At 36.3% G+C, this 26045-nt stretch overlaps 1 protein-coding gene across 1 annotated transcript; it reads right to left on the bottom strand.

Moving 5' to 3' along the window:
* Positions 1-1263: 1263 nt before the first annotated feature.
* On the bottom strand, positions 1264-22364 carry CLDN16 (claudin 16; the record flags this gene model as incomplete). Its single annotated transcript, XM_082655662.1, has 5 exons — positions 1264-1397; positions 2064-2255; positions 5147-5311; positions 8912-9014; positions 22251-22364. 5 exons carry the CDS (start codon positions 22362-22364, stop codon positions 1264-1266), a joined length of 708 nt encoding a protein of 235 aa, XP_082511788.1.
* Between the last annotated feature and the right edge of the window lie 3681 nt (positions 22365-26045).

Raw genomic sequence — 26045 nt, 5'->3', positions numbered from 1 at the left:
AGACTTCTTTTGGGAGCTTCAGACGTTCACAACTAAATTTGCATTTTCCAAAGAACTAATTTGTAGTTCAATTGATAGTCTGTTAAGGTACTGTATGGCTATTAACGCTATTCATGTGAGTTTCAAGGAACCAGAAAACCTGAGGTTAAATTTTATACCTTTAAAAAAAACTCTACAATTAAAAAAATTGAAATATGTTTATATTATGGATATGAACAAAATCCCTTTAGCAATTATTCATTGATTTCTTTAAGTGTGTATATAATTCTATTTTTTCAAAAAGCACATATTTTGTGAGGAAAATTGATTTTTTTCAATAGAGAATTGTTGAGCCTTTATTGCTTTCAAGCAACAAATATTTTTTACATTTTATCATATGTCAGCTATTTTGCTGGGTGCTGAGGATCCAGTGGTGAGAGGACACCTGAATTGGTGAATTCTAATATGTTACATTCTTGAGATACATTTGGAGGCCCAATCAATGCTAAGTGAACTCCCCGGCTTAGCTATTAACTGCTGTAGTTTAATATTTGACAATCTATAGGCAAACTTGGAGTAGTGATTAAAAAAATACACAGATCTTTAATGTGGTTAATGAGGAAGAAGGTCAGCACTGACTCTGGTATTAATTTAGCATTTGCTTTTGACATTTAGAGTTTGGAGGGGGACCTTTTTATCTTTAACTCCCACCAGTGGCTGGTACATGAAGCTGTTATTTTCTTTTTCTATTTTAACAGAATCAGAGCAATGGTAAGTTTTGATATACTTGTTTGAATTTGGAAAAACCATCTTCTTCAAAGTTATCAAATAACTCACTCAATTGAGAATAGAAAAAGTGAGCCAAAAACCAGGGAAAGAGCTAAGAGCTTGACAATCCTTTCAAAGATTAGAATCTCTGACCTCTTTTGAAAGTCGTTTTCTATTCTTTAAGCGTCATTTAATTTTAATATCACCATGTCACTATCTCTAGCAGCAATATCACAACAAACAGTTTTATATCCCAACAACCTTATCTTAAAATACAGGGAAAGTGTACGTGTGTATATGTGTGAGAGAGAGAGGGTAAAAGAATGTGGAAGAATATAAGAATAATTGAGAAGGAGAAGTGATAGGAGAATCAAACTTGTTGATTAAGCTAAGCAATTAATTTAGTTGAACAGGAAGTCTAGATAACTGTTCCTGGATTGGCCGGCTATTTTATTAACTTGAACATATTGATTGGTTAGTTAAACAACATATACACACTGACTGATATGTGTCACTTCACACTCTAGTGTCTACAGCATACATTTTGGCAGTCTGTGTCCGAGGGGCTGCATATGACTGGGCCATGGAAACAGCTGTAGTTGAATAGCCTTTCCTCCTGGAATAAGGATAGTTCCTCTCAGGTCCAACATCTGTTTGGACGAGATAAACATGGTGATATAAAAATAATTATGGCTCAGTAAAGTTTGGGGGAAAATGTAATTTTATATACTCTTACCCAAAAGAGGCAATAATATAAATATTATAAGAAGGAATCATCTAAGAACCTAGAAGAAACTCTAAGATTTTCAACTGGAAAGTTATTTTTAGATTTAAAATTCAATCAAGTAATTTCCTTTTCTTTTCTTTCTTATGAGAAGAGGGATTTCCTTATTTTTTTTCAGTGACATTTTAAGAAACCCAATAGTAACACATCACACTTTTTAATAACAAGTATGCATTTGACTTGGCTCTCTGTTTACTTCTCTGTAGATATAAATTGTAGATATAAATTTAGTTGATTGGGTGAAGTGAGATATATAAGATTATAACACATCAAAATAACCATTATATATTTGAATGTTAGATACAGTTGTAGCTGTAGTATTCTTTGTTTTTCTTTTCAACAAATATACCACTAACAGGATAGTAAGGTTCTAGTACTGCAAATCAGTCGTCCTTGAACAATTGAAATTTCTAATGGTAATAGGTAGGGATCAAGTTATCAACATTAGTTTGAGCTGGTGAGTTGTGTTTCCATTGGGTTGGGAGGAATGATACTGGAGGCAAGGAAGTGTGCTATTTTATTTTGTTCTTACCTTTGAAGAGGTATAAGCAGCATGTGAGGACAGCACCAGCCAAGAAGCATCCCAGAGACCCAGCCATTCCAAGCCAACAGGACCAACCAAACTTATATTGGTTGCCAAGAAATATATTGTGCAAAACCAGAGAAGAACGTTCCACATAAACATCAACAGCATACCACACAGAGCCAATGATTCCCGGGGCACCTGAAGGAGATGAAAATTGCTAAAAATAATGCAGGCCTTTTAAAAATTTAAATCCAAGGAGATTTAAGAGTATTCTACTGTATTGTATTTAAGAGTATTCTATGGCTCCCCAGCCCCATGACTGAAGTTATGTCAGCTACATAATCAGCACCCATATGGAAACTATGTTTTTAAAGTCCTTCATTTTAGTACTTTGAGGTTAAAAACAAATAACTAAAGTAGAAATTGAAAATTTATCTAACACTCCCACACCATATTAGGATAGACTAAGAAATTTTGTCCATCTTAAATAAAATTTGATTCTCACAGATTAGTCTTTCTGAAAATTGATTGTCTTGAAACAATGCCACTAGAGTCCTCTTGCTTTAAAGGTATAAATTGCATGCCAGGGCTCAGAGGTAAGAAAAAAGAGTGGCGAGTTGTCAGACAAAAGGCTATATGAAAATGGTGCTTCTGAAATCTGTAACCCCCAAGAAACTCTCACATTTTTTCTCTAGTAAGTCTGTCTGTGATATCTATCGAAGTCACAATTTAATTGCATTCTTTTCTCAATTGTTTAATGCAAGAAGTTTAAGAAGGACTAGATCATGAACACATAGTAACCATTAAAATACAGGGTGTAAATTACCACACCTTTCTCATAATACTGTAACCCATAGGTTTAGGATGAAAACTTTTTTTCGAAACTTAGAAACAGATTTTGGTATATATACATATACATATATATGTGTGCATATATATACATATGCATATATATACACACACACACACACATATATACACACAAAGGACCTTATGGTCCTTTCTCCCCCACGTCCTCCGCCTGCCTTTTGTCTGTGGAAAAACTTTAGCCAAAGAATAAGCTTAATCAGAGATGTGAGAAAATGCAGAAGAAAAAAAAGCAGTCAGGACAAAACAATGATAGTTTAGTCAGTAAGCAAAGTCAAGGACCTTTAGTTCCTTCTCAAGGGCTATGGATAGTACTCTGAGCCATATCCTGTGGGCTGTTTTATAGATACTGAAACCCCTACCAGGTGGAAGAAGTTAACTATATGATGAGCAGACTGTAGCCATGACATAAGCTGCCACAATTCTGGGAACTGGCCTTAAAGAAATGGGAACAAACTGACCATGGAACTGAAGATTAACTGTACTTAAAACAATCAAGATGATGCTGGTCAGACCACTGATGACCAATTTCAAGATGGCTGTCAGAGCTGACTGTACTGTTTCTACATGTAGCCCCTTCCCTCCACCTATAAAAGCTCTTGCTCCCTGATTGTCGGGGCGTGGAGGGGTGGTCAGCCTTTGGACAGGTGTCTGCCCTCCCCACTGGTTGCCTGCATCCAAAATAAAGCAAACTTTCCTTTCCACCATCTTTACCTCTTTATTGGCTTTTGAGTGGCGAGCAAAAAGACCCCACTTTTAGTTGTGTGTATATATCTATGTGTGTGCATATATATATGTGTGTGTGTGTATACATATAAATATATACATGGCATACTAATTTCAAATGAGGATTCCAAGGCTTTGGCCATCTCTGGCAATTTGAGTATCTCTTTAGCCGTTCCTGCAGGGATTTTCTTCAGTGACTTATTTTTCTTTAAATTTAGTTCATTTTGCTATTTTATAAAAAATGGAGTAGATTAGTGATGTCTCAAAAAGCATTCTAGAATAAAATTGCAAAGCATTAAATGATGGTTAAATGTGTTACATGAACACGTTGTTACATACAAAAGCTTTATGTTATCACTAGGCTGGATATGGGAATGAATATCTTTAAAAGGAAAACAAAGTGCTAAATTCTTGTGATTTTTTAGTACAACCTAAGGATCCTTAGGGCCTTGTGTGAAAATATCAGGGAGGCCCCACTCTTGACTATGTGATGGGTGAGACTTTCAGCTATGGGCTTACTCTGCCCACATTGAGATCTTTACAACAACAATTAGGAGTAGATATTATTGCTGAGGCTTCACGCTAATTTGTAGACCAAGAAAAGGAGACAGATTAACTGGCCTAAGGTCACACATTTTTTATATATATATATATATATATATATATATATATATATATATATATATATATATATATATATATATATATACATACATATATATACCTGCAAGCATTTGCTAACTTTTTGCTGCTACCATAAAAGAAGATGGTTTTCTCTCTGGAGGGTAGACTCATTGGTTTTCAACCTTCCTACACTTTGATTTCTTTCACAGTGTACTTCCTCCCAACTTGTATTATGATCCAAAAAAGACATGACGATAAAGGAAGACTAAATTGAATTTGATGACAGACCTCAGTAAAATATCAATTTTGCTGTTTCACTAATAAACACCATATAAAGTGATTCTTGATTTATTGTTTATTACTCATGCTTGATTTATGTCTTCAGAACTCCATTTATTCACCAGCTTCTTAAGTAGAGATAAGAGCATAATCTGTTTATTGTTACAGTTATGATCATATGAGTTGGCACATGAGAAAAGCCTAACACAGGACTTGGTACAATTTAGTTCATTGCCAAGAAGAACTGATAAGGGCGTGTGCAGGCAAGAAGGTGGCGGCCGGAGGCTTATTTTAGGATTTAACTTCAGGAATAATCACAATTTTTTTTTAAGTTAAAGCTTTATATAACTTTTAAAATAGTTAAAAAATAGTTTGAGGACTTCAATAAACCCTGACCAGGGATATTAACAAAAGATTAATTGTCTGATTCCAAAACTAAGGAAAGCAGGGTTGGTAGATGTGCTCCTTATTCCTTCAATCTAGAAAAGCAAGTCAAATATTATCCTAAAATGAACTACTTCAGAACAGCACCCTTCTTCATCCCAAGACCTTAGTTGAGTATCTTTATCCCCATCACTAGTCCAGACCAATACCTGCTATAAGTAATGTGGTTCCAGCAACAAAGCAGATGCGGACTTTGATGTATGGCTCATCAGGGAGGAATTTCACACAGTCAAGACCAAGGAGCAGGATAATAAATCCAAATCCAGCTAAAATATCTGCAGTAATCATCAGCGCCCGAGTTACCACCAGCTTCACTAGAAGATCAGAGCATGTGGTTTCAGCATAGTCAGAGGAAGGAGACATGTTAATACACAGAGATACACCAAAAAACAGACAACCACGTACATTAACACATGCCCACCGAATAAAATCAGACTTTAAATATGCATGAACTTGAAAATAAATACCCTTAATTTTTCATAAAATGCAAAAATAGTACGAGACTATCAACAGTATTATTTGGTTAAGGACTGCTTATTATAGTCTTGTTGGCCATCTAGTAAAATGCCTGGCATATGGTGGGGACTAAATAACTATTTCCTTTTTGCCTCCTGTTTTGGAATAAGTCTCATTCACAAGTATTAGCTTAATGCTGAATTGAAAGTAGAGTATCTTTTCTTCTGAAGACAACCAATAAGTATTCAATAAATAAATAACCACTACATTTGTTTGAAGTTTTATTGAAAAAATGTAACACATTGGTTAAAATAGGGGAGCAGAATAAAATACTTCAAGACATCTCTTGCCAGTTCAGGTAGGAGCCATCAGCAGATCTTTAGAAGGAGAAGGAGCTTCCATTATTAAACAGAAGACTATTTATTTTCTTTTATTCCTTCAGGTGGTGACCCTTCTTGGCCAACACTCTGCATTAACCCTTCAACCTTGCATTGTCAACGAAGCATATTTTAAAGCTATGGCCAATGAGAATATGTGGTAGAAAGTCCGGGAAAGAGAAGATCAGGTACATAGAAGTAGAATAGTAGCAGTCATCTGCAATGGGAGCATCATCAACTGTGAAAGCCTCCTCACCTGTGAGTCCCAGTGACACTAAATTAAAACAAGAATAAGGTTGCCACAAATGGAGGGTTAAGTATCTGAAGTCAGAACTATTGTTACTTTAGCTGGCTACTGGAGAGGAGTAATAAAATTTATTCCTTTGATGGTATCATAATTATGTTTTATTTTCATAGTGACCTGGAGTTTCCTTGTATTGAAATAATTTTTCCTCAATGATGAGGCAACTTTAGGGGCTATTTAGTTATAGATGGCTTGTGAAAATGTGGCCAATTTTCCTCATTTCAAAATTATTTTTATAATCCATCTAAGAGAGGAAATCAATGCATAAAATCAGTTTCTACCTTATTAATAGGTGAATATTTAAGATCTCAAAGTTTGACATTATTTTTTAAAATTTAGGCTCAAATTTCAAATTTAGGCCAAATCTAAAGTTCATTTTGTTTTCTTCAAAATTAAGGAAAGAGAAAACTATGTAACTCATTAGGTGTTATGAGTTTTTATATTTTAGCAGATCTCCTTGATCCTCAAATGTTATATATAAGTGGGCTTCCTATTCAGCACCCCAAACTAAGTGGTCCCACATTTTGGAGTGCCTCTCTTGAAATTTTCTAAGTCCTCTTCTGGAACCTGGGATCAACAGGGCCAGGGTTGCTATCTGGATGGGGTGCCCTGAAATCATTGTTGGCCCTGGTTTTCCCCTCTCTGACCCTTGCTCCCATACAAAGTGTGTCTCAGATGCTCTGTGGAACTACAGGACTCATGCCTATGGTGTCATCCAGGGGCCACATGGCTAGCCCAGTTCCAAGAGGGCAGCTCTGCAAGAGATTGCTAATGCTGGCCAGCCAGGAATTTCCTTCTGGAGATTATCTGAGATTTGGCTGCCAGAATAATGTTAAATACCCTGATTTGGGGGGTAGAGAAGGGTTCAAATTAACAGTATCAACAGGAGCCCTAAAAAATGCATCTCGGGGCTTCCCTGGTGGCACAGTGGTTGAGAGTCCGCCTGCCGATGCAGGGGACACGGGTTCGTGCCCCGGTCCGGGAAGATCCCACATGCCACGGAGCGGGTGGGCCCGTGAGCCATGGCCGCTGAGCCTGCGCGTCCGGAGCCTGTGCTCCGCAACGGGAGAGGCCACAGCAGTGAGAGGCCCGAGTATCGCAAAAAATAAATAAATAAATAAATAAATAAATAAATAAATAAATAAATAAATAAAAATGCATCTGGGTCTAAATACTCTAAGCATACAAGGTAATGAGAAATGTGATCTAATTGTGATTGTATAAAAGATACCAAGACTAAAAATAAAATCTACTCTCTTACAGGTAACATCCTAACTTAGAGGGCACAGTTATATTATTTTCTAAGAACTCATTTTCATCTCTCTAGTCTTTAAGCATATGATGGAATTTTTTAAAGAAAATTAATGGATTTTTAGCATATTATTTGAAAGTAATAGGTAAAAATATATCAAAAGACAAATGTGAGATAGTATAGGCAAAAGATAAAGGACCATTTAAAAATATAAACAGTGGTTTTCTCTGTGTAGTAGGCTTGTGAATAATTTTATTTTCTTCTTACATAAATGTATATAACAAATATTTAAAAGTTTGAAATATTTCATCTTTCTATTTTCTTCTCAACTCTAACCGTAGAACTGCATTTCTGCAATAGCCTAGGGTCCACGTGAACATGAATGCCCATTCCTATTGACCAAATCATGCTTCTTTGTAGATAGAACTAGGTTAGTGCAAGAAGGGAAGAAAAGAGGAAAACATAAAAGGCTTTTTTCTAAAAAATGAAATAAAAGCTTTATGAATTAAAAAATGTTTCAGGCACTCAAATCCTAAATGGCAGAGAAAGATATTTGTAGAGCACAGCTCCTTTTAAGTGCTTTCCCCTGCACCGAAATAGCTGTTCAGGGGAAAAGTCACATTCTAAGGGTTTACTTTTCATTTATCTTGAGAAAAGAAGTTGTGATATTGTACCACCACCCATCATTTGATTTGAAAGAGACTAAAACCAATTTGCTTTAATAACAGCACCAGTACTTCTTGGCACGATTGGATGTTCTAATAAGTAAATAAACAAACAAACACACAAATAAATAAATAAATGGTATGGAGAAGAGTTGAGAGAATCAATAATAAGGTTTTTCGATCTATGAAATCTTTTATTCATAGAAACATGGGCCTTGTTAACACCTAATTATAATTTAAAGCTAAAGGTAGGGAAGATCTAGGAGATGGCTTTATTATTTCTGCTAAGAATGTGTCACATATTTTAATGTTTTTCATTCCCTGATCCCACAGTCTGTGTCTCTCTTTGCCTATCTCTCTCCCTATTTGTTTTTCTGTCTCTGTCTCTGCCCCTCTGTATCCACTGTCTCTCTATCTTAGCAAGTCATCCATTGAAATACTGTAAACTTTCTATCTGACCTAAGTCATAGCTAAAAGACATCTCCGAAATGCTTTTCATCTAACCGGTCAATTCTAATCATAAAATCACTGCACCCTGAAGATTTCATTTCAATTTAAAAAGTGTTTACTATAAGCCTGCTGTAGTAGGCTTATACCAGACCCTTTGTGGGATAGCAGAACTGAACAAGATAATATTTTTACCCTAAAGGAATTTATAAATACATGGGAAAAGATAAAATATGCTAAAAATGTTTCAATTCACATTTTAGAAATAAACTAAATTTCTATTTGAAACATTTAAAACTGGACAGAACCTTAATATTGAATCGTAAAAAAAACAAAAACACATAATGGAAACCTGAGTTCAATTTCCTTTGGTCTTCCCTCCCTGACAAGGGTGATGTCTAAGGCATACGTACAGGGGTGTTCAGCAAGTATAGAATCGTACTCATCACAGGTGCGAATCCCATCAAAAGCATTTGTGACACACTCCCACCAGAGGCCTCGGCATTTTGTGCTCACCTAGATGTTGGAGAAGACACCATGTGAAACAACTCAGGCAGACACACTTCAATTCACCTTGATCAAAGGAAGAACTTGGCTGTTGTGAGTTTGATAGCAAAGTACAGTGGTTACAAGCATGATCAGAATTTCATTTACAACAAACACAATGCATTTTAGAGTATTTTCCCTTAAGCACTAACAACTCAAGGCTTTCCCCACCAGGAAGTAAAATCACTTCCTGATTTGGGGGTGGGGGGCGGAAAGAAGTCATGCCTAAGATGGATAAAATCAGAATTAAACATATGCAAATGCCTATGGCTGGTTCTATCATCGAGTCAGTTTAATAGGGCGACAATTCATTTCACTACCATATGCTGACCTTTACTTATCCAAAAAAAAAAAAAAATCAATATAACAATAGGTGATAACTGCTGACATCTTGAGTCTATTAGGAATGTATATTAATTTTTCTTCATCATGAACAATGAGTCCCATGAAGAAACATGTTATTATATATGAAGTTCATAAATTTAAAATAATGGTCGAAGAAAGTTATACATAAAGACCATACTACTTCTTCCTTGCTCCACTGATGGACTACCAATGTTTAAGCTATGAGATGGATGTAAACAAACTGAACATTAATTTCATACAACCTTGCAGTCATAAATCGCTTTTACTTAGAAATGCTGTACAGATGATTCTAAGTAACCACTTAGAGCTAAAAGGTACAAGTGTCCTGAGCCTTCTCATATTTTACCTATAAGCTGCAAGTCAAAATAGATTTCCTAGAATTGTAAACATGCCAGCAGAAAATGTGTTCAAGTATTCTTGACAGAGCTCATACATATGGAACAGAACTAATATGATTGTTTATTCTGATTTGATTACAGATTCACATTACCTTGGCAATCTGGGAATAGTTTAGTAAGATTTAACCACAAATTATCTTGGAAAATGAAAGCTTAAAGTTTTCCTTAAAGAAAGAAGAAATAACAGAGCAGAGTGGGAAGAGAAATGCAAAGGCAGGGAGATTATAACGGGTGCGGAGAAGAAAGGAAGGAACATGAAACATTTGATTTGCAAAAGAAAATTATATCAGAGAATATTTGTGCTATGAAACTCTTTGACCCATATGCTTTGAAGCTGTGCTGTGCACCAAATAAAACTCTACTGCTGGCTACTCCATCACAATTTTGAATGCTGTACTTCTATTTTCACTTTGTATGTAAAATGCTTATAATTGGTAATAATTAATAATTCTATATTGAATCTATACTCTGAAGCAGTTACTGTTTAAGTGTATTATCACCTCACTTATTAATTAGAGGATCCTGTGATCTATCATTATTACTGTCCATTTTACAAATAAGGAAAAGGAGGCACAGGAAAGTTAAGTGATAACCCCAGAAAGTGTAGTTAAATGGAGGAGATAGGATTCAAACACAGCAGTCTGTGTGTACTCTCTTAAGCATTGCAGTATACTTAAAACCTATTTTTTTTAAATTCTAATTTTACTTCAGGTGAAAGTACTCCAGAATTGGAAACTGGAAGATAGTTTTGGATGAAGTAGTAAGCCCTAACTTTAATCTCATCCTATGGCCATTATTCTATGAAACCTCACTTTGGCTTGCTCTTCCTAAGATTAAATCTAGTAGTGATGTTTTAGAATGTTGGAATATTATCTGACCTGAGGCACCACAGAGACCAAAATATTGATAAAGAAAATCCATCTTGCGAAACCTAATATATCAATTTCTAAAGAAGGATGTGAATATCTAAACTTATGTGCACATGAAATTTAAGCTATAACTGAAAAAACACAGACTTTAAATTGACGCTCTTATTAGCTGTGTTGCATCCTTGGAAAGGCCTTACCTTTTTTGAGCTCAATCTCCTTATCTTTATAAAGGAGCTAATGCTAGGGTGACTATAAGAATTAAAAATTACAAACACACACAACATAAATGATTTGCTCAATAAATGATAATACTAGTAAAGTACTTAAACAGCATAGTAACCTGAGTAGTGACTAAGTTCAGCATTACTAACTAACCATATGAAAGTGGAGAAAGGTAGATGCAATGGGTAGAATGGCAGCCCCCCAAAAGATGTATCCATGTTCTAATTCCCAGAACCTGTGAATGTGACCTTATTTGGAAAAAGGGACTTTGCATATGTAGTTAAATTAAGGGTTTTGAGAAAAGTAGATCCTCTTGGATTACCAGGGTGGGCCCTAAATCTAATGACAAGTGTCCTTATAAGAAGAGACACACAGAGGAGAGACAGATAGAAGAGAAGGAAGCAATGTGCCCACAGACACAGACACTGGCGTGACGTGGGCCCACATCAAGGAATGCCTACGTCACCAGAAGCTGGAAGAGGCGAGGAATGCATTCTCCTCTAGAGCCTTCAGAGGCGGTGTAGCCCTGCCAAAACTTTGATTTCAAAATCCTGGCCTTCAGAACTGTAAGAGAAAACTGTCTCTTGTGTTAAGTCACCAAATTGAGGCAATGTGTTATGGCAGCCCTAAGAAATGGATAGTAGAGACAATTTGTACTGAACTATTATACCACAACAGAAGACAAGCCTTCTCATAGCCTATTACCCTTCAGTCTCTCAATTAACAGGAACACACTGGATCCAGTTCATTCCAATTTGAGCTAGGTCATATGGACCTGAAGTCCTATTCTATAATCAGAGAGTGACTGTCCCCAATTTCCTGCTGTCTAACTCAGTCACTGAAACAAACAAATAAAACCTACTATAGTCATTCTCATTATATGTGAGGTTATTTAGGAAATGAGCTGAGCTATATATGTGAGGATATTTAAACTAAAAAGAGTATTTTTTTCTTGCCAAAATAATCCAGTAATGGTGTCATTTTCAAGGCTATTGATCATTTACCTGCAATGACCATATTTAGAAAAGCAATGAGCTCATTAAAGGAAACAAGGAATCCAATTTCATTAGGTATTAATGCTTAGGGGCACAATATTAGATTGCTTGGTATTCACACTCAGTTAAGGTACGTGAGAATAGCGGCTGTAATTAACTAAACTTCTGTGTTAATATAGCACTTACTGGAGACACCCTTAAAGGTGCCTTTGTGCACAAAATACAAGGTTAAAAGACTGTTCGTTATTTATCACATTTAGGAAAGCCCTCCTTGCCTATAATTTAGAATCTTCACTTATCCTCCTGTTGTACAATGGCTTATTAAGAACTCTCTAAAACAAGCAAATCTACATTCTTTAAAGTTTTAAGGCAAAGTTCTTACAAAGCAGACTCATGCTTAAAATACTACAGTTAACCTTATTTAACGGGTGAAAACAATGTTAACTAATAATTTTATCTCACAGCGTTGTCCAAAATAGACGATTACAAATTTAATCTTTGTGCTCTTAACATGTGATTCATATATTAATAAATAACATATAAAATAATACTCAGGGAATTTTTATATCATTTCAATAAATATCTGTTGGTCCTGAAGTGGGAAGAAGTCAGTTTATCCAAGATGTGGCAATAAACGTGCAAGTCACAAACATGAGGCCAACCTAAATTTCTTAATATTAATTACCTGCCAACAGTGAAACAGAGAGATTTTACAGAAGAGTACAGATTTCTGGCTTCCCTTGGAAACTTGGTCAGTCTGGCCACCTGGACTCCCTGGCTGCATGTAGCAGCAATTAGCAGGAGCTGAGTGGATCTTCAAATTTCTCCCTGTCATTTAAATCTCACCTCAAAGATATCCCTTCTTCCATGAGATTCTCCCAGTCTCTCCAGCTGGAGTTAATCTCTTCTTGGATCCCACAGTAACTAGTCCATATTTCTATAGCATTTATAATATTGCATTATCTTTCTATGTGCATTTATGTGCATCTGTCTCCCAAGTCTGCCTTTCAAACTATGTTCACTAAATGTCTGTCATGTGTCAGTCAACCGGCTAAGTGCTGGGGATACAGCAATGACCAAGATAGGCATGGCACCTTGCTTCAAGGAGCTTACAAATCCGCCTTCTCAGTATATAATAGATGCTCAAAAGATGTTTACTGAGGGAAAATATTTGTCAATTTTTCTAATTCATACACATGAACTCTCATTTCTCACTTGGCATAGAAAATGGTTACTGATACACTGTACACACAGTTGAGGCTTAATATGTCCTTTTGACTTGACTGAACAGAGTAGAATGTCTAAATCCAGGAGTTAAAGAAATATTATTGAGACCAGAGGGTTTATGCTGATTTGGTGTCAGCCTGGACCCTGTCTACTCAACTGGCTCTGGAAAGTGTTTACCACAATACTAAGGATGAGCAGGATACCACATAGAAAAATAGTTTCAGGAAACTTTCGGGAAGAGGGACTGATGGTCCCTCTTCCTAGTTGAGTTTATAATGGCATAAATTAATTCCTTAATCCTGGAATTTCTTATTCTAACCTCTTTAGCAGTTTCCAATTAAGGTTTCTCTTTTCTCTATCCTAGCCTTTGCCAATTTCCCTTTTCTTATCCCTCTGAAAATATTTACAAGTGGCAACACACAATTTTGCCTGCATTGTCTTATCTTCTGCAGTTTTGAGTGTGCCTGTCATGCCTCCATATATTTTATATATCTTTTGAGAAGAGAGAAACTTAAAAATACTTTAATTAATTGGCATTTTCTCCTCCTGTTACATAGGAGAAATTTACATATATATATATATATTGGGTTGGCCAAAAAGTGTCTTCGGTTTTTAAGTAAAAAAAAAAAACACATTTTTCATTTTCACCAAGAACTTTATTGAACAATGTATTCACCGTTTTGTTCCACTACTTTCTGCCACTTTTCAGGCAACTTCATAATTCAATCTTCCCCAAACTTTTTATCTTTCTGAGCAAAGAACTGTTCCAAATGCCTTTTTTTTTTTTTCCCAAATGCCTTTTACAATCTTCCAGGCAATTGAATTTTTTTCATTAAGAGAATTTTGTAAAGACCAAAATAAATGGAAATCTGAAGGTGTAATGTCTGGTGAATACGGTGGATGAATGAAGAACTTCCCAGCCAACCTGTAACAGTTTTTGCCTGGTCATCAAACAAACATGCGGTCTTGTGTTATCCTGATGGAAGATGATGCGTTTTCTGTTGACGAATTCCAGATGCTTTTCATCGAGTGCTGCTTTCAGTTGGTCTAATTGGGAGCAGTACTTGTTGGAATTAATCGTTTGGTTTTCCAGAAGCAACTCATAATAGAGGACTCCCTTCCAATCCCACCATATACACAGCATCACCTTCTTTGGATAAAGACTGGCCTTTGGTGTGGTTGGTGGTGGTTCATTTCACCTGCACCACGATCTCTTCTGTTCCACATTATTGTACAGTATCCGCTTTTCATCGCCCGTCAAAATTTGTTTTAAAAACGGAACGTTTTCATTATGTTTAAGTAAAGAATCGCATGCGGAAAAATGGTCAAGAAGGTTTTTCTCGCTTACCTTATGTAGAACCCAAACATCAAAGCGATTCACATAACCAAGCTGGTGCAAATGGTTTTCAAAGCTTGATTTGGATATTTTGAGTATGTCTGCTGTCTCCCATGTGGTACAACGTTGATTGTTCTCAATTAATGTCTCAATGTGTTTGCTATCAACTTTAATTGCTCTACCCAACCATGGAGCATCGTCCAGAGAGAAATCTCCAGCACAAAACTTGGCGAACAACTTTTGACACCTTCAACCAGTCACAGCACCTTCTCCATATGCTGCACAAATCTTGCATTTAGGTTGCATTTTTACCTTTCTTACCTTTCTTGAAATAATAAAGCATAATATGCTGAAAACATTGCTTTTTTTCTTCCGTCTTCAATATTAAAATGGCTACACAAAAATTCACCAATTTTGATAAGTCTTTTTTAAATGCACTCTGATATGACAGCTGTCATATACAATCTAACAAAATTGTTTTGAATGAATTTAAAAGACAACTAAGTGTTACTAGAGCCATCTTATGGAAAAAAAGGAACCAACCATTTGGCCAACCCAATATATATAGTAATTATACACAGCAGGCTTAGTAAATGTTTTTTCTTGGTTGACCACATCAAACAAGGTCTTTCTTTGTCACTATGCATTATGTTATAAATGCATGTGCATTGGGATTTGTGTGTAAATATAATATATATAGGAAGAATAATCATTAGCCAAAAGAAAAATGGGATGTCATGAAGATACATTCTTTTAAAAACCACCGTGCGTATGCAAAAAATAGAGTTATAGTTTTCATACCACTTTACCATCCCTGTGCTAGTGTACTTTAATGCTGAAGATGCAACTTACTTGTTTCCAGTACTTAATTGAATATATTTATTGGGTGCAAAAGTTTTAATAATACTATAGTAAATAATGTTTTACCACTAAAACATGAAACATTTTCACTTGGAACAGAAAGGCATTTGAATTTTTCATACTAAAGTTCTGAACTTTTAATTTTTACATTTTCTTTTCTTTTTCTTACTATCCCAGGGCCTAAAAGAACTCAAGACAGGTATTTATAAGGATGAGAAAACAAGATTAAAATAAATAAAATAGATGTCATCTTTCTTTTTTACTCCATTTATGTACCATGAGTTTATTTGCTAAAATATATTTGGTTTAGCTCTTCTTGCTTAGCTGTGGATCACTGGCTAAAGGCACACACGGCAAGAATGGGATAATGCAAACTTCTTAGATATTAATATAATGTTTGCGGCCTTCATGGTCATATTACCTAATTTACATATATGGACTATATAAATATTTCCATTTTAATATTTATTATTTAATTTAAGTCATACATTTAATCATTTTAGAATGTTTTCCTTATGAAAGTATGGAATCACAACTTTGCAAAGATTACTGGCCAGTGGCAGAGATCACAATTTACGTTGAGTGAATTATTACAAAATATTAATTTCCTTTTCTCTCTCTCCTTTTCTTAATTTCTTTCCCTCTTTGAAGCACCAGGAAGAAAAGCTATATTTTCTAGGTAGGAATACACTCTTCACCAACTTTATTATACATCTCAGGGGATTGGCTCTTTTTTCCTATCTGATTAAAAAGAGGGACCAAATCCATATCTTGAAAAAATTTAAACTGCAGCAAGATGAAAGATCTTCCCTAAGAAAAAGTGATGGTATTTCTACAGAGATACTTCTTATTTAGTGTTCAACATGAGATTTCCAAATATCACTTCACATTATATTGCACTCATTTATTCATTCTTTTAGTAAGTATGTCAAGTATCATACTAGGTACCCATTCACTTCATATTAACAAATGCATCCTGAGTTCCCATTATGTGGAAGGGGGTGCTAGGAGCTGTAGGAGACCATGAGGCAAATTAAAGAATATTTCTAGGCTCAAATGTCTGCTAAAGGAGTTTAAAATCAGTTGGAAAGCAAACCAAGTATATATAATCAGAGTGTATGCTAGCTCTAATAATTTCAATATTTATGTATGGAAGAATTGTAGCATCATTAATTAAAATAGAAATCCCAGGGGAGAACCTGGTAATGAAGATAAAATAAATCCAAATGTGGATTACCTTTCATTTGAGGTCATAAAATTTTAATCATAACAGTGCTTGGTACATGACAAATTCTCAGTAAATAATTAACAAAAGTTGAACTGAAAAATGAAATAAACTTGTGAAAACATTTTTTCTTTCTGACAATTGAGAGACCAGTAATTCTGTGAAGAAGCTACTTTCCTATTTTACTGTGGATAATGAAGAATTACACATTTTATGATGTAATTAACATATTTTTGTTATTAATTCATAATTTATTTTCTTTTAAAATGTATTTAGTATATAACTTATGCTATTTTGTCTCTATTCTCTGCCTTATTCCCCTGGTTAGACAAAAAGGGAACAGTCATAAGTGTAAAAATGGAAAAAACCACAGCTCAGAGAAGTAAACAAAATGTGTCCAAGAGAATCAATAGAGAAAATAGGAACAAAACTTAAATCGCATATTTCTCCCTTCAGTGAACATTGTACAAAATGTCATCTCCTCCTCCAGAACAAAAACAAAACAATAAACTGCAAATAGACGATAATATAGTTAACATTTATTGACTGATTTGTATTTGCCTGGTACTGCGGTCAACTAGATCCACAGGCTCATTTAACCCTCACAAGACACTTACCATGTGCATATTGTTACTCTCCCTTTATAGAAGAGGAAATGCAGTTTTACACAACTTAAACATCTGTCTAAATTCACACAGCTACTGCCTGGCAGGGTGGGATTTAATCTTAGGTCCCTGTAACATCAAGTCCAACCTATAAACATCCACACTGAAAAGCATTCCCTTCCTGGCCCCCTCAAGGTGCTGTGCAACCATCTAACTAAGAAAAAAATAGTGTCATGGTCCAGGGATGTTGCTGCTTAATGACTTCTGTATAGAGACTAATTTTCCTCCATTTCAGCTCTAGGTGAGTGGTTCCATCCTTCCTCCAATTACCCCAAAACAGTAAAGTGGATTTCAAATTTTACTTCTCCTTCTCCATCAGCCTTCTTTCCCCACATGCAATCAATTATTAATCCCATCAATCTGAGTTCTTTAGTTTCCCATATCTTCATGTCTTTTTAAAAATTTTTTATTGAATTATAGTTGATTTACAATGTTGTGTTAGTTTCAGATGTACAGCAAAGTGAATCAGTTATACATATACATATATCTACTCTTTTCAGATTGTTTTCCCATATAGGCCATTACAGAGTATTGAGTAGAGTTCCCTGTGCTATACAGTAGGTTCCTATTAGTTATCTATTTTATATATAGTAGTGTGTATATGTCAATCCCAGTCTCCCAGTTTATCCCTCCCTGCTTATCCCCTGGTACCCATAAGTTTGTTTTCTACATCTGTGACTCTACTTCTGTTTTGTAAACAAGTTCATTTGTACCCTTTTTATGCTTGCTGCCACACTAGTTCAGACCATCAACGTTTTCCTCCTGTTTTATGGGAAAAGCTGCCTAGTTGATCTCCCTATAATTCATTTTACCCTTTCTAATCATTCCCCACATTAGCCAGAATGATTGCTCTTTCTAAAACACACATATATGTTTTCTTACAGTGAACCACCCTTGTCTATGGTATAAGATCTATATATTACATGAACACAAGCCCTCAATGATCCGGCCCTTATATTCTCCTCCTTATGTTGGAAACTTTTTCCAATATGTCCAAAGTGATAAACATAGAGCACTCTCATACCTAGATCTCTGCCTATATCATGTCCTGTGCATGCAATACTCTCTACTTTTTCTTCCCCCTTCACTTGTTCTTCAAGCCTAGTTTAGATATTTCTTCTGGGTAACCTTCACTGATTATACACGACTAAGTGAGCTGGCCACTCAGAGTTATCTGTAATCATAGCACTGGTCATATCATACTGTCTATCAGTTTACCTGTCTGTCTCTGCCAATATGCTGGGAGAAACCTAAGGAAGATCCAAGTTTCATCCTCCTTCATAACCTGTACCCACCACAGTACCAAGTAGAGAGTAGGTATCAAAGAGCATTTGTGGAATGAAAGATTATAGAAAGAAAAGAAAAAAAAGGGGAGCACAAAAGAGAGATAAAGAGATGAAGGAGAAGGGTGGGGGTAGAAAAAGAAGAATAAAAGAGAAGTAGGGCATGAAACGTTTTTTAAAAGGGAGGAAAAGGGAGAAGGGGGGAGAAGGAAGGGAGAAGAGGAAGAAGAAGAAAGAGGAAGGCGGCAGGGAGGAAAGAAGAAAGGAAGGAAGAAAAAAAGTAAGGAGAGAAGTAGAGTGGGAAATAGGAAGAAAGAGCATATAAAGTTAACAGAAAAATGAAGACTATTCACACTAGATTTCCTAGTGGAAATTTCTAGGGAGGCTCTAGATGCCATCAGTTCTCCAGCGGCTGGCCATCTCTCTGAAAGACATAGTCATGTCTCTAGACATAGTCATAGTCAAGGAGTTCTGCTGTTAAAGAATGTAAGACTAAAAAGGACCTTAAAACAACTGAGTTCAACTTCATTTTATAATTGAGGAAACTGAGCTGAAGACACGAGCTATGACTGCTCAATAGAAGACAGTTAAGATACGAACACAGGCTGGAATAATTTCAAAACCCGGGTTCTCTTCACACATCAGTCTTCCCCAAGACACACATGAATCAAGAATGACAGGAGCAGCATGGTAGCTCAGGACCCCTGGTCCCTGACTTGGGACTGTGCACAATTCCGTGTGCTATTTCTTTTTCCTAATGTTTTTACTTCGTTTAAGCTCTTAAGGACAGGTATAAATGAGGCCCCATACTATTTTGTAGTATTTTGAGTATTCTCTAGTAAGTCAAAAGGATACCTGAGCTCTGCTTCTTGCTCCCTGTTACTCACCTTTAGCCTGTAGTTTTGTTATTTGTCCTCTCTCGGAAGACCTCTGCTGCCATTTCTAACTTTTGAAATCCTTGGCATCTTTTCTGACGCTTTGTTCAAATGTCTTTTCCCCCCTGAGGCCTGTCTCAGTGCTCCTGACGGGAAATAATCTCTCTCTCTTCTTTGCTTTGTTCATTTCTTTCTCAAATATGAATTGGCCTACACCCTCTATTAGAGTTTCATGTGCATCTTTGTTCCTCCCTAAATGTGCGCTCATGAAAGGCAGGAATGGTTCTTGCTTTAGCTTTGACTGCCCTTGGAGGATTTGCACGGCACCTTTGAAATGACATACATTTCATGTTTGTTATGTTGAACTGAACTACAGAATCCATTTTCCAACACTGATGCCTACATCACTGTCAAAGATTAACAAAGCAAAAAATTCATTATATTCCTTTTTCTTTAAATTTTCTATGGGTATGCTTTTTTTTAAAAGTCCTTTTATTGTGTCAATTTTTGTCCAGTAGTTGTTTAAAGTGAGTTGTTAATAGGGACCAACAACGATATATGCACAAGGAAGGAAGCAAAGAAACAAAACAGTAAAATTGAGTCAGTGAGTATCAGAACCTTGACATTTATGGATAATATTATGACTTTATATGCTAGCCAACTGAAGGAGTAATTGTTATGCGAGTTCCATGTCCCTTTAAAAATACTGACAAATAAAGAGACTGTTGGAGAGAAGGGGGCCTCATTTGTTAAAGGGTTCTTCTTTTTTTTTAATTTTAGAATATTATTTATTTTTTTATACAGCAGGTTCTTATTAGTTATCCATTTTATACATATTAGTGTATACATGTCAATGCCAATCTCCCAATTCATCCCACCCCCACCCCCCGCCGCTTTCCCCCCTTGGTGTCCATACATTTGTTCTCTACATCTGTGTCTCTATTTCTGCCCTGCAAACCGGTTCATCTGTACCATTTTTCTAGGTTCCACATATATGCATTAATATACAATATTTGTTTTTCTCTTTCTGACTTACTTCACTCTGTATGACAGTCTCTAGATCCATCCACGTCTCTACAAATGACTAAAGGGTTCTTCTTTTAATGGGGAAGATTTATTGCAATACATCTCAAGTATGGGAAATATGAAAGAAGCTAAGAACTACTAAACTATAGTCCGAGGTTAGCAAGGATTTACTCAAGGTGAATAAACTAGACTACTCATTCCACTCATTTTACCTAGAAGTGTTCTTGCACAGAACAGAGGGAAGATTGGTTGTATGTACTGAGATGAAAGCAAGAAGGCACTTTAAATGCCAGAACTCCCAATCCGTCTCAGCAAGGTCTGACCCTTTCTAAACTTTCATTTCTTACCAAGTGAAGTTAGCAGTTCCATCAGCTTAAGGAGAAAGATTTTCAAATTGTTTTGGAAAATATTTTAAGAATGCTTTTAGATGAGATTTTGCATGTTTTTAAAAACATAATTTTAAGTGAGCTCAAGTCCAACATATTTCTCTATTCATCACCTACTACTGGCAGCCCATACTCTAGCAAGCTAATGGCAGCAGAACATTTCTATCTGCACTTTTCTGAGTACTGTTCAAAGGACAGTTTTGGTTTGTTTTTTTCATTCACCACTTATGTGCATGGCCAAATAATGCATCACTGGATTAACATACAGCAGATATCCTTTATACTATTTCAGTTCTATCACAATTTTCAGAAAAATAATTTTCTAGTGCTAAAGAAGCACTTAAAACTCTCTTGGTTTTGAAATACCATGTAAGAGTCAGAGGAAATTTAAAAGCAAGAAAAAAATAAAACACAAAAATAATACACAGAAAAACAAAAGATTATTACTTTCCATTTGAAACTCCAACTTGGGAGTTTAATAAATAAAATTAGAAGAAAAAATATAAAAACTTGCCCTCAGGTATCTTTCTTAAACTTCATAAACGTATAGCATTTGCTAGAGTAAATTGTTGCATTCAGGATGTACGTAGGAGAACATAGTGAGTTGCTGTATATTCTCAGTGAGTTCCTGATATATTGTTTCTTTTTCTCACCTACGCTTTTTGAAACCTTACAAATGAATAGTTGCTGAGTCTGAAGAATTGATTTTTACTTAGTTTTACCTCTCTCAGATTCCTATAGCCACAGAAAATAATTCTAAATTTGAAAACTACTTCTTTCAGAGCTTCTCCAGTGAGAAAAATAAAATTTTCAAATATGAACCACTCACTCATCTTGTACATGAAGAGTAGGTTCCCAAGAGCAACTCATTTTTAAAAGAGGGTTTCTTAAACCCATATCTGTCTCCTGTACTTTGGGACACACTAGAAAAACTTGGTTTCCCAGAGAATGTTTTCTCCTACTTGGAACTCCTTACAATGACATTTTTTCCATTGCACAGTAATTGGGTAGGTTTTATATAACTTGAGTTTGATCACTTGATCAACATTTAGATGATCACTCCTTAAGAAAGTCTGTCATACTACTTTTAATGCTGTCTTCAAGGTTAACAAATTTCTGTTTGTGAGAAAGGATGTTAATGGAATGTTATCCAATTTGGTATATGCAGCAATGGAAGAGGTGAATTTCTGGAGAGCTTATATAATTACGCTTGTGTAAATTTACCTTTATGAAAATGGGCTTATTCAGTTACCTCATCTGTAAAATGGGATAACAACAATACCTACCTCATAGATGAGCTGTGAGAATTACATAAGCTAATAATGTAAAGACTCAGTAAGTAGTAAGTAAGAAGCAAGTCCAACCATGTTGGCTATTATTACTATCTTAGTCCTAGTGAATGTAATGGGCCAGTGGGGCTTAGAGAAAAGGTGGACAGGCTTGGGTCAGTAAAAGAAGCGCTGACTTCTTACCTCCAGGGAGTCATCTGCATTCACCATCCAACAGTCTGTCCAGGTGGCCACAACCAAGAACCCAGTAGAGAAAAATGCAAAGAAGCAGGCGACATACTGAAAAAGATCCCTCATCTTAACGAACAGCCTGTCTGCAAGGGACACATGGGCAGCTGCCAGCCCTGGACCCACGCAGGTAGCTGGAATGCTGTCAGTCTTCTGTGCTTCTGGTACCTGGGGATGTTGAAAATGCTGGTCTTTTCCTTTTCCTTACTCCCCACTGCAGGCGTCTTAAGCTACGGTAAGAGTAATACAAACAGGCTGTAACCCACAGAGGGGTCCTGGAGGTCATTATCTGAAGCAACGAGCCTCCAATCAGAAGCCAGGTCAGTGAAAGGACTGAGAATGTTTTGGGTGGGGGAGAAAAGGAGCGCCGGTAATGTTTTCTGCCCAGACCGTGGGCTAATGTGAGATGATGGTCACCAGAGGCACGTGCCAGCGCCAAGATGGAGAGAAGGAAGAAGGGTCACACCCCATGCTGACGCCTGTAAACTGATCCTTCTCAGGCCCTCCAGAGAAAGTGAGCTATTCTCCTCCTCCCCTCAGTAAGGGGGCTATATGGTTGACTGAGTGCTTTTATTATTAGGACTATTTTAATATTCGCTGACTACCTTAGACAGACAGGCCACTGGTGAAACTATGCTAACAAGGGCTTGCTCAAGGGAGTTTGCATTCCAAAGTGCTGGACAGAACAGCCCATAAAGGGTTTCCAAGCACCTGGGCCCCAGGTAGAGCCATGGCTCCTAACCTTTCGACATCATTCAGTGGGAAAGAGTTGCGCATTTTAACCCAAAGAGCTCTGGGTATAAATCCTTGCTCTGAAGCTTACAGGCTGAAGGCACTTGGGCTGTGGTTTCTGTAAAATGGGGATATTAATACAAACAGACATCATGAAATGTTTGGGAAAATTAAACGATACTGTGTCTGTAAATCTCTTAGAACAGTGTCTGACAAAAGTAGCTAAATGGTAAATATTAACATGACCAAGAATTCCCTATATGATTATTTTTCCCCCATGAACCAATGTTTGAAAATATGCTTGAAAAAGAAACTGTTTATTCTGGAATAAAAGGATTTTTTAAAGTCTGTGATATAGCAGGGGCAACTAGAGTTTTACCTACACCCGAATGGGTAGACTTATTGAGTATAAATATTCCATAACCAGTAGAATTTTAAAAAAATACTTAAAAGAGCATACATACCCTCATTTAATCATTATCAGATAGACCTCTCTACACTAAAATACAGATTTTTAAGTGATAATAAAAAATATTTTACATGGTTCTTAATGCAAGAGAGGGAATGAGAAAGGCGGGGGAGAGAGAGAGATTGAGAGAGAAAGAGACAGAGGATCAAGGGAAAAGGATTAGAAATAGGTCATTACTCTGGGAAGAATCATCTCCTAAGAAAGTTATTTTAGTGACAGCTCAGGAAGGGATTACTTTTTTCCACTTAACAATGATTCAGTCATAATATTTAGGGTAAAAGACTAAAATCAGTATTGATAAAACATCCTTCAAGTCTATATTAAAATAATAAACTTTTGTGACTAAAATTTGCTATTTTCTAATTGATTTGTGTTCAAAAGTATAAACTGTAAATATAAATGTAAAATCATTTGTAAAACCATATGTGGAATATGTCTATTTACTGCCACAAATAAAGTATATATGTTATCAGTAGTTATCATTAGTTTGTGAGCGGCATTACAATTGCTTTTAGTTTTATTTATTTATTTTTTGACTTATTTCACCTAACAATTGGGGAAAAGAACACTTAGTTTTTAAAGTACCCATTCAAAGAATGGAATTACCTATGGTGTAAGGCAGCTACAACGCACACATGCTGCTTCGGTGAGTCACAAGTGAATCTGTCCCTGTGCCCTAAAATCTAAAATGCTCATGCTCTGTTGATCTGGGAGGGAAACCAATTCCAAAAGCACATGCCCATTACAGGAAAAGTCCTGGACTTGGCTGCTGGCTTGCCACCCAGGGACCTTCCACAATGTACTTTTCCTGCTAACAGTGCACCCCAGGGCAATGGTTCTTAAACTTGAGTGCACAATGGAATCTCCAAAGTCACTTGTTATCAATGCAGACTCGGGAGCTCCACCCTCAGAGATCTGGATTCGGGAAATTGGGAACAGAAGTCAAGAGTTCCCATTTTGTAAACGTCTTGTATAAAATTCTGATTCTGAACCAGATGACCATGCTTTGAGAGACTAAGAAGAAGAGAAGAAAAATCAGCATTAAAACCAGCATATTACTTTACAGACTCATATACTATAGCTCACAGACAAAGCTGTGGGAGGGGGACACCAGAATTACATCTTTGGTACCAAAGTCTTCCCTAATTAGTACCATAACAGGTCCCAAATCCAAATATCAGGACTTAATGAAGAAGGTGAAGTAAAGGAAAAGAACACTGGGCTCCATGCATGCACTATGCATGCGAACACACACCAGTACACACATATCTCTGGAAATCAGAGATTCCTTCACAGGGAATATATAGGCTGTACCTTAATTTAGTTCATTCCCCAAATTGTACTGGACGTCTTATGTGGTTAAGGATTGGGAGACCATTAATGTGACTATAGAGCTGTTCCTGAATCAAAGTATAGTACTTTTAGAGAATAACGTAAGACAAGCATGCTTCAGGGTCAATTTCTGTGGGTGAGGCCATAATATGATAGGAGATACAAGAAAGGAGAGACATGCAGACTAACCAATGAGTAAGAAGGACTCCATGGGTGGAGTGTGAGTGCACTTCAAAGGAGGAGACAAATGTGTTGGGAGCTGTGAGCACGGAGGTGCACATGCAGAGTAAACCATTCATGAGTCTAGGAAACAAACTTATGGTTACCAAAGGGGAGAGTGGGATGGGGGACGGGTCAAATAGGCATTTGGGATTAAAAAATACACACTATTATATATAAAATAGGTAAACAACAAGGACCAACTATATAGCACAGGGAACTATACTCAGTATCTTATAATAACTATGATGGAAAAGAATCTGAAAAAAGAAATTATATATATGCATATATATGTGTGTGTGTGTATATATATATATATATATATATATATATATATATATAACTGAATCACTTTGCTGTACACTTGAAACTAAACATTGTAAATTAACTATACTTCAATAAAACAAAAGCAAAAAAACATTCATGAGCCTATGTAATTAAATCAATTCTTCTTTCTGCCCATGCTCTAGATTCCAATACTTAGCTTTATCTACTCAATCCTAGTTTAGTTCCATTCCACTCAGTACACATATACATATAGCCTACTCTGACCGGCACTATGCTAGGTCCTGGAGACACAGAGAAAATAGAATATGGAAGACCTGGTCCCTGTCCTTGAGAAGCTACAGTGAGTGGACCACAGCCCGGCACATGAGAGGAAGTGAGAGTTCCGTTCAGGCAACGCTGAGTACAGTCTTAAGTGATAGTACGACTTCCAATGGTAGTACACGGGCACATTAGTTAAAAACATGCAGGGATTCCCATTATAGTATAAACACAAAGGACAATCATCCCTCTGCGTGTGACCCAGTAGTGTTTATAAAATATTTTCAAATACATTATCTCATCTAAGCTCCATGAAGACAGACAGCTTTATTTTATTCATCAATGCACCCCAAATGCTTAAAATTCTGCCTGGCCTATAGTAGGCTCTCAACAACTAGGTGATGAATTTCATTTAATCCTCAAAGCCCCCATGTTCGACAGAAGAGATAGTA

This window comes from Grampus griseus, assembly GCF_964374135.1.
Source record: "Grampus griseus genome assembly, chromosome: 5".
NCBI classification, from domain to species: Eukaryota; Metazoa; Chordata; class Mammalia; order Artiodactyla; family Delphinidae; genus Grampus; species Grampus griseus.
This window is presented reverse-complemented; position numbering and strand designations above follow the sequence as displayed.